The sequence below is a fragment of the Dreissena polymorpha genome, chromosome 11 (assembly GCF_020536995.1).
Source record: "Dreissena polymorpha isolate Duluth1 chromosome 11, UMN_Dpol_1.0, whole genome shotgun sequence".
Classification (NCBI taxonomy): domain Eukaryota; kingdom Metazoa; phylum Mollusca; class Bivalvia; order Myida; family Dreissenidae; genus Dreissena; species Dreissena polymorpha.
Genome location: NC_068365.1, coordinates 40,762,462 through 40,775,516, shown reverse-complemented (window position 1 = coordinate 40,775,516; position 13,055 = coordinate 40,762,462). Strand labels below are relative to the sequence as shown.

At 34.0% G+C, this 13,055-nt stretch overlaps 1 protein-coding gene across 5 annotated transcripts in view; it reads right to left on the bottom strand.

Moving 5' to 3' along the window:
• Positions 1 to 13,055, bottom strand: part of LOC127850681 (uncharacterized) — a 242,204-nt gene that overhangs the window by 57,507 nt on the left and 171,642 nt on the right. For 4 of the 5 annotated variants that reach the window (XM_052383937.1, XM_052383936.1, XM_052383935.1 and 1 more), the window contains exon 2: positions 7,058 to 8,034. The exons of the other annotated variant lie outside the window; for it this stretch is intronic. In XM_052383937.1, coding sequence (XP_052239897.1) covers positions 7,058 to 8,034 — 977 coding nt within the window. The remainder of the gene's footprint in view (positions 1 to 7,057; positions 8,035 to 13,055) is intronic. 5 annotated transcript variants of the gene reach the window in all.

Here is a 13,055-nt window from a genome sequence, read left to right as displayed (position 1 = left end):
CCTTTGGCCAATGGTGCTAAAAATCAGAAATAACCATCAAATATGTTAATGCCTCAGACGATAAAATCATGTTTTATACTGGCTTGCCAACTTTCGTTATTTTTAATTCTTTGTTTTTGACATCGATTGAATTTGGTGCCTACGAGTTATGTTCTGAAAAACTGAAAACTGTTAAGATTGAGAAGGGCGTAAAAAAAGTTGACCAGTTGATGAGTTTAAATGACATAATAAACAAATTATCTGAATTGTGATGCAACAAAATGAAAAAAAAACCTCTTCATTGCAAGTACTGTATTGATAAATAAAACATTTGTTAATTTTGAATGAGTTGTATCTTTTCATTGTATTGTTGTTCTTTGAATGCTATGTACATTCACATGTGACAGTAACATATACTTTCAAATCACATATATCACAGGCCATATAAGTATAGATTGATATATTTATCACAACAGTCCATATTTATTTCCCAATTGATTAAAACTAAAAAATTAGCCATGTGTTTATATAATGAACCAACAAAGACTTGAAGAATAATATGAATATAGTTTTTATTGTTACTGTGCCCATATGAATTTATATGTGTATTTCTTTGATGTCAAAATGAAACACTTCAGGTATCTGTAAAAAAAAACTGTTGTAAACTTTTTTGGTTCATTATAAATGAGCATATATCTAATTACATAATTTTTCAGACATTTCTAAAAATTATGGGATACAGAGATATTGCTCATTTTTAGAATTTTCCACTTTTACCACAATTATTCCTAATTTTTATTGTATCTCTATTGATGGTTTTACTATATATATGAATAACAAAAAATAAGGAGACACTCATCAAAAATATTCATTAAAAATAATCCAAGCAATTTAATTTCACGCGATTAAATCATTATCAGTAAAAAGCAATATTAATATTAACCGACTGAAATGAAATCAGAATCTTAAAGCAAACAGACAAATAAGGCACTCACTTATTAAATCAACTCTTTTTGGGAGGCACAAAACATTTGATCTAGAAAGACATTCTCCTAGCAGAGTTGTCGTTCGTGCCTCAACATACAACATCTCTGCAGCGGGCTCAATTCCAGAAATCTTGGCGAAACACATCAAAGTAATTTTACGCTCTTTCATGGAAATATATATCTAGGACACCAAGCATAATATTTTAAGTAATAAACTTCAAAAACTGCATATATTGTTAATTTATCGAGATATTTAATAACAATTATGAGAACAATTTTCATGCCCATTTACGCAGATAGCATCACTCCGCTAAAATGTAAACAAAGGCCGAAATGGTGACGAAAAGCAAGTGTTAATCTACAAACACATTGAAAGTTTCGTGCATGTTTATGTTGAATGTGTAATCAAATGAAAATAGCTAATTATGGGAACATATCGTAAGTTTGCAATTTGGATAGATAGATAATAATTATTTTTGATAATTAATAGTGTATCATTGTATGAAGATAATGATCAATGTTTTTGTTTTGTTTTGTTCTGCTTATTTGGCTAGGCTGGTCTTGGTTATTGCTCTGTCATATATTTGTATACTACCATGTGCTTAATAACCTCTTTACCATGCTTATTTTATGTTTTTAATTGTCTTCATTAATTTGTAAGCTTACGGTTTAGATTAGCGTAAATATCTCAGTTATCATTTATTACTATTAGTTGCTTATCATTTTGCTTTATCTTTTGCGTTGTGTTGCTTATTTGGCTAGGCTGGTCTTGGTTATATATATACTACTATGTGCTTCTAAGGCCAACATTTTTTTAATTGTTTGTTTTACGGGAGCGCCCGACCCTATTTTATGACAAATAAAAATAAAAGTCACTTTCGTTTTTTTTAATTTACATTTCACCCGCCGACCTGGTATTTTATCCAAAACTAGAAAAAAAATACGGAGATTGCCAAAGTGTTGTTCAAATTTGTTCATAATACGGGTTGTTTCGTTATGCCAAGTCGACTTGTAAAGCGTCAGCGATTTTTATTGGCTATTGCAGCCAATACCACACACTATTAGCCAATCGGTGAGTATTTAACAAATGATTTTCATATTGCATTTCCGAAATGACGGACATTAACAACAACGAGACAAATGTAGCATATTTTAAAATCAAATTAATTAAAAACGGAGCAGAAACAATTTCAATTAGAAAAGTTAATCTTCAGAACACCATTGTTGATATCATGCCCATATTATGTGATACGAAATTAAAAACAAGGGCTGTTTGTAAAACATGCATGCCCCCCATATGAGCTCTCCGTTGTAGTGACAGCCATTGTGTGAATATGTTTTTTGTCACTGTGACCTTGACCTTTGACCAAAAAATCAATAGGGGTCATCTGCCAGTCATGATCAATGTACCTATGAAGTTTCATGATCCTAGCCATAAGCGTTCTTGAGTTATAATCCAGAAACCATTTTACTATTTCAGGTCACCGTGACCTTGACCTTTGACCTAGTGACCTCAAAATCAAAAGGGGTCATCTGCGAGTAATGATCAATCTACCTTTCAAGTTTCATGATTCTAGGAATAAGCGTTCTTCAGTTATCATCCTGAAACCATTTTACTATTTCGGGTCGCCGTGAACTTGACCTTTGACCTAGTGACCTCAAAATCGATAGGGGTCATCTGTGAGTCATGATCAATGTACCTATAAAGTTTTATTATCCTAGGCATAAGAGTTCTTGAGTTATCATCCGGAAACCATTTTACTATTTCGGGTCACCGTGACCTTGACCGTTGACCTAGTTACCTGAAAATCAATAGGGGTCATCTGCCAGCTATTATCAATCTACCTACAAAGTTTCATGATCCTAAGCATAAGCATTCTTGAGTTATCATCCGGAAACCATTTTACTATTTCGGGTCACCGTGACCTTGACCTTTGACCTAGTGACCTCACAATCAATAGGGGTCATCTGCGAGTCATGATCAATCTACCTATCGAGTTTCTTGATCCTAGGCCTAATTAGCGTTCTTGAGTTATCATCCGGAAACCATTTTACTATTTCGGGTCACCGTGACGTTGACCTTTGACCTAGTGACCTCACAATCAATAAGGATCATCTGCGAGTCATGATCAATGTACCTATGAAGTTTCATGATACTAGGCCAAAGCGTTCTTGAGTTATCATCCGGAAACCACCTGGCGGGCCAACCGACTGACCGACAGACCGACAGACCGACATGTGCATAGCAATATACCCCCTCTTCTTCGAAGGGGGGCATAATAATTAGAGTTTTTGCAGAGGTGTCACCATCGATTACTTTCGGTGTGTTTAAACGATTTAGGTAGGTTTAATAAATGTGCGTATTTATTAAAATGTAGATCAATCTGTAATATTTTTATAGAAAAAATCATTCCAACAAGATGTGTTTGTGAAACACAATGTCCCCCTATATGATGTTTGACCTTGAAGGATGACCTTGACCTTGTGAAGGATGACCTTGACCTTGATCTTTCACCACTCAAAATGTGCAGCTCCATGAGATGCACATGCATGCCAAATATCAAGTTGCTATCTTCAATATTGCAAACGTATTTATAAAATAAGCGATTTTGGCCACATATATTTGACCTCTGACCTTGAAGGATGACCTTGACCTTGATCTTTCACCGCTTAAAATGTGCAGCTCCATAAGATACACATGCATGCCAAATATGAAGCTGCTATCTCCAATATTGCAAAAGTATTCATAAAATAAGCGATTTTGGCCACATATATTTGACCTCTGACCTTGAATGATGACCTTGACCTTGACCTTTCACCACTCAAAATGTGCAGCTTTATGAGATACACATGCAAGCCAAATATCAAGTTGCTAATCATGCATGCCAAATATCAAGTTGCTATCTTCAATAGTGAACAAGTTTTAAATTTTTTACCTTTGACCTTGAAGGATGACCTTGACCTTTCATCACTCAAAATGTGCAGCTCCATGAGATACACATGCATGCCAAATATCAAGTTGCTATGTTCAATATTTCAAATGTTATTGCAAAACTTTACTATATTAAAGTTTTAAATTTTTGTCATTTGACCTTGAAGGATAACCTTTTCCTTGACCTTTCACCACTCAAAATGTGCAGCTCCATGAGATACACATGCATGCCAATTATCAAGTTGCTATGTTCAATATTTCAAAAGTTATTGCAAAACTTTACTATGTCAAGTTTTAAATTTTTTACCTTTGACCTTGAAGGATGACCTTGACCTTTCACCACTCAAAATGTGCAGCTCAATGAGATACACATGAATGCCAAATATCAAGTTGCTATGTTCAATATTTCAAAAGTTATTGAAAAACTTTACTATGTAAAAGTTTGAAATTTTTTACCTTTGACCTTGAAGGATGACCTTGACCTTTACCACTCAAAGTGCGCAGCTCCATGAGATACACATACATGCCAAATATCAAGTTGCTATGTTCAATATTTCAAAAGTTATTGCAAAACTTTACTGTAAGATTAAAGTTTTGGGACAGAATGATAGACAGAAAGACAGACAGACAGACAGGCCAACAACAATATACCCCCCATCCTTCGATCCAGGGGCATAAAAAGTATTAATTAAGGACATTCAAATTTACAACCCACCGTCCCTTTTTCTCGTATTGCTTTCTATTATTAAACTCATCCTCTACACTTGAGAAGAATACCTAAAAAATCCTGTTATATGTAATCATGTTTGTTTAAATGTGTGTACTTTGATTCATTGCTGAACCTTCTGAATATCCTGAATAATGATATTGACATTGAACAAAACAAGGACATGCACTACTGTATCAGCAATGCAGGTCTTTCTCCAGAAATTTGCACAGGAGAAAATATGTGATTTACAGTGTACTGGGTTACTCCTTTGAATTTATTTAATGTTAGGCACTTAACCAAATGGTACTGTACTTAAAAAAGTGCAATAATTGAACAAATATAAGTAAACTAATCAGCCTTTAAAAACCTGATGAATCTTTAATGTCTTTCATGATATTGAAGAATTACAGCAACACAAATTGGTGAGATAAAGTTATAAATTAAATATTCAGGCACTAAGGTGCTTAAAGAGCCGGGGAAAAGGCATGAGAATTACAAGTATTGCAATTTATTATTTAGTTAAAAGATCATGTAAAGAATTGAATTTATGTTATAGCAGCATAATTTGATTCTGTGAAGTTTTGATACTATTCTTCTTTGACAGATTGTCATATTTCTCTAATATAATTTTGTATTTGTAAACATATTCCTGAATGAACTTGTAAGTGTATGATAGACAGTCTTCAAAATTAGCTTTGAAAAGTTACATGCCAGTCGGGCCAGTTACTTAAGAATTTGTACATGCCCAACATATTTTTTACATGCCCAAACTTTTTTAACCAAAATTATAACAAATCACAATATTTTAACACTTACATGCTACACATAGTAAAACAGAATATTTGTTTTTTTTATCGGGCTTAGCCCCATCAACATACCTAAGATACTGCATAGCCTCTATGTCGACAATGACATTTGTTTACATTGACAAAAACGGAAGCGTATTACTTGATTGAAATGATCGATTCAAAAAGCATCTTCTCCATTAATGTCTAGAGAAACCGTCGATAAGAACCGAATGTGACCGAACTGCATCGGTCAAAAACAATAACGATGACATGTGCAAGCAGGTGTGTGTTGCTAAACCAATCGAATTTCATTGTTTTACAACTTGCGGCAAGGTGTTTGTTCCCAAAATTGAAAAAATAGATCTGCAAATATCAAGAACCGCTTACGATTTTTTTTTATAAACTGTCAATTGGCTTCAATAATTTACATGCCCGGCGGGCCACAAACGTTTACTTTGGTCAATATTTATATTCAATATTTCTCATACACTCAAAATCTTGTCAAAGCAGCAACTAATTATTGATGCTTCTGTATAATTTTATATTATTTTCTAATACAGATATACAGCTTTGACTCATTGTTAATATTGCAATATGTTCATTTAGTTAAATATGTGCATGAAATAAAATTGAATAGCACGCGCCCAGTTGTAAACTTCAAATACTATCAGATAAAGCAAAGCCGATGGGCGGGGCCATTTTGAATATGCGACTATGATCATGTGACTAAAGTCACGTGCCGTAGAAAGTAGTCCGTGAGCCCACGACAGAGGTGAATGTTATGAACCGTAGCATAAGAGAGTGCTAGAAGGAGTGCTGTATTCGAAAAAGAACCCGGTCAATTAATTTTGTCAGTGGACATTCAAAATAAACAACACAACACTGAACTATGACCAATCACAACACTCTCACACAGTTTTATCAAGAAGATATTTAAACCAAAAAATCATTTAAAAAACATCATAAAGTATTTATCGTAAAATCAAGAAAATAATGTACTAAGTTAACTGGTATGAAATTGCTGTTAAAACAATTTTTCTTTCAGAAACTGATAGTCAAGTATGACAGTGACAGAAGAATATCAATCAATATTTAAAATAAACCCACATTACTGAGGTGAATGAATCAATGAAATACTTGACAGGAACGTAATAAATGTTGGGAATCAATTGAATAATGCAACAGGCACAGTTTTAAAAGCAGAAAGCTTAATTATCAGTGGTGCTTAACTTTTACTGATGAAGAGCTTTTGGTTGCAAAGTTATATGGCAATACAGCATTAAAATACTAATGTACACAAACTAGTATATAAGTATATCAATCAATAAAGAAATAACTGTATATGTAAATTGAAATGAACAGTAAATATTACGATTTCAGAGATCTGAGAAGCATATGATAACTTATTTTCTTTTGGTTCGTTTACTTGTTACCCGATACCTACCTGAATGCGAGACAACTCTTGTTTGCCCTTAGTTTCGAAAAGACTGAATATTTGTTGTTAAGAAAAAATCGGTCCATTTAGTCGATAACGAAATTCCCCAATGTGCCATTTTATCGATTTTAAAAATATCAATTTGACGAGACTCTTTTTCTTAAAATGGCTAGAAAATCTCTGTACATATCACACATGTTATTAGGATGAATCCACCGTGATTCTTACCTGTTAAATCAGCTGATGAATCTTCATAAAGTCTGCAGACCAGTTCGCCACTCAATGTGAACTTGTACAGAGCAGTATCAGAGCAGATATATAGGTCACCCTGGTTGTGGGCAATACCTTTACAATAATGTTGTAACTTAAGCTTCCTGCCTTTGGCAAGCTGGCTCTGGCTTACTGTGATAAACTGGACCTCTTTATTCGACATAGCCACTGCAAACTCAGTGGGTGTGATCTGACACATGTCCAGTGGCCTAACCCTTACATCCATGTGGCCCACCACACGGTACTGTTGGTCCAGAAGCTTGACTTTGGTATTATAGTAGTCTGCAACCAGGACCTGTCCATTTGGGAGAGCACATACTGCTGTGATAAAGCATGTGTATGAATCACCTTGCATTTTCACATTGTGCACAGACTTCCCATTCACAGTGAAAACCTTGTTTGAAAAGTTCTCATTTATAAACATATTAGACTGTTGTATATTTTCCAGACATTTTTTACTGGCAATAAAAGAGAGTTCAGGTTTACCCAGTACTTTCGGTATGGCTACATGGAGATGGAACAATTCATAGTGAAGTCTAATGCAGCTGTTTCTCACAACCTTTAGAGGAGCTTGTTTCAGGTTTAGCTCTTCTTTCTTTTCCTTAATAGTGCTTTTCTCAAAATCTGCTAATAAATATTTGATTTCCTCACGCATTTCACTGATAGGGTATTGCATATGTTCATGTGTTGTACATGTATTAACTGTGCTGGTTTCAAATTCGCGTAAATACGATACTATATTCACACGCAAACCATCCACAATAAGCCTCTCATGTTCTTTGTATGAAACCTTAAGAGACTTCATTCTGTCCTCCTGATACGTCTGACATTGTTTCATTTGTGAAAGAGTATTTTCCGTGCTGACAGACAGGTTCTTAAAGTTGGTTGACTTCCCTCTGGCAGCCTGAGGTAATGGAGTTACTTGTAAGCATAGTCTGAAAAACAACCACACAGGAGACAGTAAGTGATTGAATAGTAATAAACTGACCAATAACCAACTGTTTACCCAGAAACAATATTAATTATAATACAAATTTCAAGGGGCATTTAAAAAAATAAATATTTAGGCACATACAATAACAATGCATGTTACATCAATTCACATGTGACTTAAATTCTAGAGGCAATACTATATTGATAATTATTAAAATAAAAATATATAAATAAATATTTATCCCACTTTTACAGCGATTTTGGTTGATTAAAGCCCCATTGATTAAATATCATCTATAATCAACGGCAGGAAACGACGTCAATATTTCGACGAAATGACGTCATAAATTCAGCAAAATTATCCAGTCAAACTAATTTTGTTTAAATAAAAAGGTTTACAAAATAAAAAGTGGGATAAATAGAATAATAGATAAGTGTTGATTATAGATCAGGTTTATCATGCTCGGCACAAAAACGAAAAAAGCACTCGCCAAGGCTCGTGCTTTTTGTTTTCTAAGCCTCGCATGATAAACCTGATCTATAATCAACACTTACCTATTATTCACTATGTATCTATCTACTGTGTGTTTGGGAAATAATGCAAACCGCATTGAACAACAAATTGTGCATTTATTCATTATAATGATATTACCACTCTTTAGTTATGTCATTACTAGAATGCATGTGTATGACATAAAGTTATGTATATTTAACTCATCATTATTATACTGATTAAAGTGCCACAGGACAGTGTGTTTTTATTAAGACATTCAGTGTTCAGTGTTCCAAATTGAAATAATTCTTATGAAATGGCAATCTTAAGTATAAAATAAAATATTTGTATAAGTCTCTTTTACAATAATATTTTTCTTTTTTTTTAAGGTTTTACATTATGAGAACTTAATTCCTCTTTACTAATAGCTTTCTTGCATATATTGGCATTAGCTTCATTAATAAATAGATTAAGAATGGTGTGATAGCATACTTATTGTTTGATACTGTAAAAATTAACAATGAACTAGCACATACACACATACACTCAACCATTTCGACACAAATCACAAGTAAATTGACAAATATTGAAACTCCATAATTTGTAATCAAGAGATAAATTCTTGTTACCGTCTAATGTAAAGCAATTTGACAAATTTTAAGTGATTTTTCAAAAGTATAATTTGCCCCCTTGGTGCAAAAAGGTATCATATGACATTGAAATGAGAAGGAACATAGCAATTTTTGCACCAACCGGGCGAATTGATCTTGCATTTAAACATGTTATCATTTATGAAACCATTTCTTTGAATATAATAGTTTCAAAATGTTTAGCTCCCATCATAATTGGTTGCATAATAGCCCACACTTGACTTTCTTCTGAGTATAAAGAATGTAGGCATCATGTCATATTATAATTAAACAAAAAACATAGTATGAATAAAGAAGGCCATCATGGCCCTTAAAGGGACTGTCAACCACGACGACGAAGAAAAAAAAGTTGTAAAATACCGCATTTTTTTACAATGATTAGTTTATATTGATTAAAAAACAAGACTGGTATATTACATAACTTGAAAAAAGTTCATATTTTTAGTATATTAGGAAATACAATTTCACGATGTGAAAACAAAAGTACATCGCGAAAATATGTGACATAACGATATACACACTATAAATAACGCAAGTATATTGATCATTTTATATATACAATATATATACACGACAGTTTTTTATACGGTTTATGACAGTGTGAAAAACATTGGAATTACTTTATTTAATAAGCCTTTGTTATTGGCCAAACATATGATGTGTAATGAATTCATATACACGGTTGTGCTGCATGCAACGTGAAATCTTGGCACCAATTTCAGGCGTATTCAATAATGAAGTTTTGTATGCGCCGGCCGCGCACATGAATCAGATTCATATTTGGCCTTAATACTGTTTAGATAAACATTCTAACAAAGTTTAAAGTTTCATTGATAATATATTAAAATGTGAATCTAAAGTGGTAACAAAGACGGTACAAAACGGACACCTAAAACTACAGCCACACACCGAACTACACCGAAAAGGGTGATTACAATTATAGCACTTCCTGGTCTGGTGATTAAAACAGCCCCAACATCTGGTGTACATTTAAAAAAAAAAGTTAAATGTTTATGCAGAAAAGATATTATGACAGCACACTTTATCAATGTTTTGAGCAAGTTTCATTAAGAGCGGGTCACACATGCGACTTCTTGTGTAAAAAAAAAAAGATACATGTAATTTTAGCAAAACTACCGGCTGCATCGAAGACATGTTCATTAATTGACTTAAATCATATCTTATTTTGTGGAGAAATAACTCAAATAAATGTTCAGCAAGTTTCTAGGATATTGAGGAAACATATAAAACTTCTACTGTGTGTTCATAATATTTTCTTTAAATATGACCTAGTGATCTAGCTTTTAACTCAACCTTGAAATCATTTGGACAAATGTTATTACTTCAAAAGTTTTAAAATCGGCCGAGATATCATTGAAACAAATGCTTTTACGAGCATTATAAAATCAATTTGGCCTCTAGAGTTCACACTACAGCACCCACTTATCATTTATGATCTAGTCTGAGATATGATTGAGACAAATGTTCTTACCAAATGTCATGAAAAAAATATGCAATAAATGTTATCTACAAGTATGTCAACAAACCTTTTCTTTAATTTTACCTAGTGATCTAGTTTTACATCCAACATATTCAGTTTTGAACTCCACTGATATCATTTGAACAAAATTTTATGTCACTACCAAGTTTCCTGAAGATTGGATGAAAACTGTGAAATTAATTACGTAAACAAGCGGGATTTCAAAATTGTGTCATATTCGAGGGGAAGTCATTCTGGAGTTATTGCTTCGATATTGCTCTTTTTAAACAAGGGCTGTTTGTAAAACATGCTCCATATGGGCTGTCAGTTGTAGTGGCAGCATTGTGTGAATACTTTTTTGTCACTGTGACCTTGACCTTTGACCTAGTGACCTGCAAATCAACAGGGGTCATATGCCAGTCATGATCAATGTACCTATTAATTTTCATGATCCTTACTATTCTTGAGTTATCATCCGGAAACCATTTTACTGTTTTGAGTCACTGTGACCTTGGCCTTTGACCTGAAAATTAATAGGGGACATCTGCCAGCCATGATCAATGTAACTATAAAGTGTCATGATCCTAGGCGTAAGAATTCTTGAGCTATCATCTGGAAACCATTTTACAATTTCGAGTCACTGTGACCTTGACCTTTGACCCAGTGACCTGAAAATAAATAGGGTTCAAGTCATCATTAATACGAAGACACTGAACAAGTTTGAAAAGAATCAGATGAAAACTGTGGACTTTATCGGACAAACAAGAAAAAGTAACCATTTTACTATTTCGAGTCACTGTGACCTTGACCTTTGACTTATTGACCAGAAAATCAATGGGGGTCATCAGCCAGTCATGATCAAGGTACATATGAAGTTTCTTGATCCTAGGCCTAAGCATTCTTGAGTTAACATCTAGAAACCATTTCACTTATTTCGAGTCACTGTGACCTTAACCTATGACCCAGTGACCTGAAAATCAATAGGGTTCGAGTCCTCATTAATATAAAGACACTGAACAAGTTTGAAAAGAATCAGATGGAAACTGTGGGCTTTATCTGATAAACAAGAAAAAGTAACCATTTTATTATTTCGAGTCACTGTGACCTGGACCTTTGACCTAGTGACCTGAAAATGAAAAGGTGTCATCAGCCAGTCATGCTCAATATACCTATGAAATTGCATGACTTTAGTTTTAGACCCCAGATGACCCAAATACAATCCCAACCCAGATTTCATCAAGATAAACATTCTGACCAAATTTCATAAAGATTGGATGAAAACTGCGACCTCTATTGTCTACACAAGTTTTTTCTATTATTTGACCTAGTTTTTGACCCCAGATGACCAAAATACATTCCCAAGCCAGATTTCATCAAGATAAACATTCTGACCAAATTTCATAAACATTGGATGAAAACTGCGACCTCTATTGTCTACACAAGGTTTTTCTATTATTTGACCTAGTTTTTGACCTAGTGATCAAGTTTTTGACCCCAGATGTCCCAAGTATAGTCCCAACCCAGATTTCATCAAGATAAACATTCTGACTAAATTTCATAAAAATTGGATGAAAACTGTGACCTCTACTGTCTACACAAACACATTGTTGAGGATTTTTCAATTATTTGACCTAGTGACCTAGTTTTTGACATCAGATGACCCAAATACAATCCCAACCCAGATTTCATCAAGATAAACATTCTGACCAAATTTCATAAAGATTGGATAAAAACTGCGACCTCTATTGTCTACACAAGGTTTATCTATTATTTGATCTATTATGTGACCTAGTTTTTAACCTAGTGACCTAGTTTGTGACCCAAGATGACCCAAATACTATCCCAACCCAGATTTTAACAAAATAAACATTCTGACCAAATTTCATAAAGATTGGATGAAAACTGTCACCTCTACTGTCTACACAAACTAATTGTTGAGGGACGCACGCACACACAACGCTCGCCGGACATCACACGGTCATATAAGGTCACCATGTCACTTTGTGACAGGTGAGCTAAAAATGGACCAATTTAATGCCCTCGGAAAATTCTGTCAGCAAAAAGAGCGTTAGTATGGAAAAGCACGTGTATAAAGACGCTATCGCTAGTTTTGCACCTCAGAAAACTTTCAGAGCCGTTAACAATTAGACCTATAGATCTACAAACCAAATAATTGGTTCTCTTTATTTTACCAGACAATCGGCCCTGTATATTTGACTGACAGGCCGGACCTTATAAAATTTTACAGGACATGACCGTCGGTCCGGCCATGTTTGGCTGAGACTGTGTCAGCCATGTTTTTCAACTAACCGGCATCATTTTTGAAATTGTCCAAGATATTTTTGGGATGAATCTTCTGACCATGCAAGTTTCATGAAGATCAGACAATAAATGTGGCCT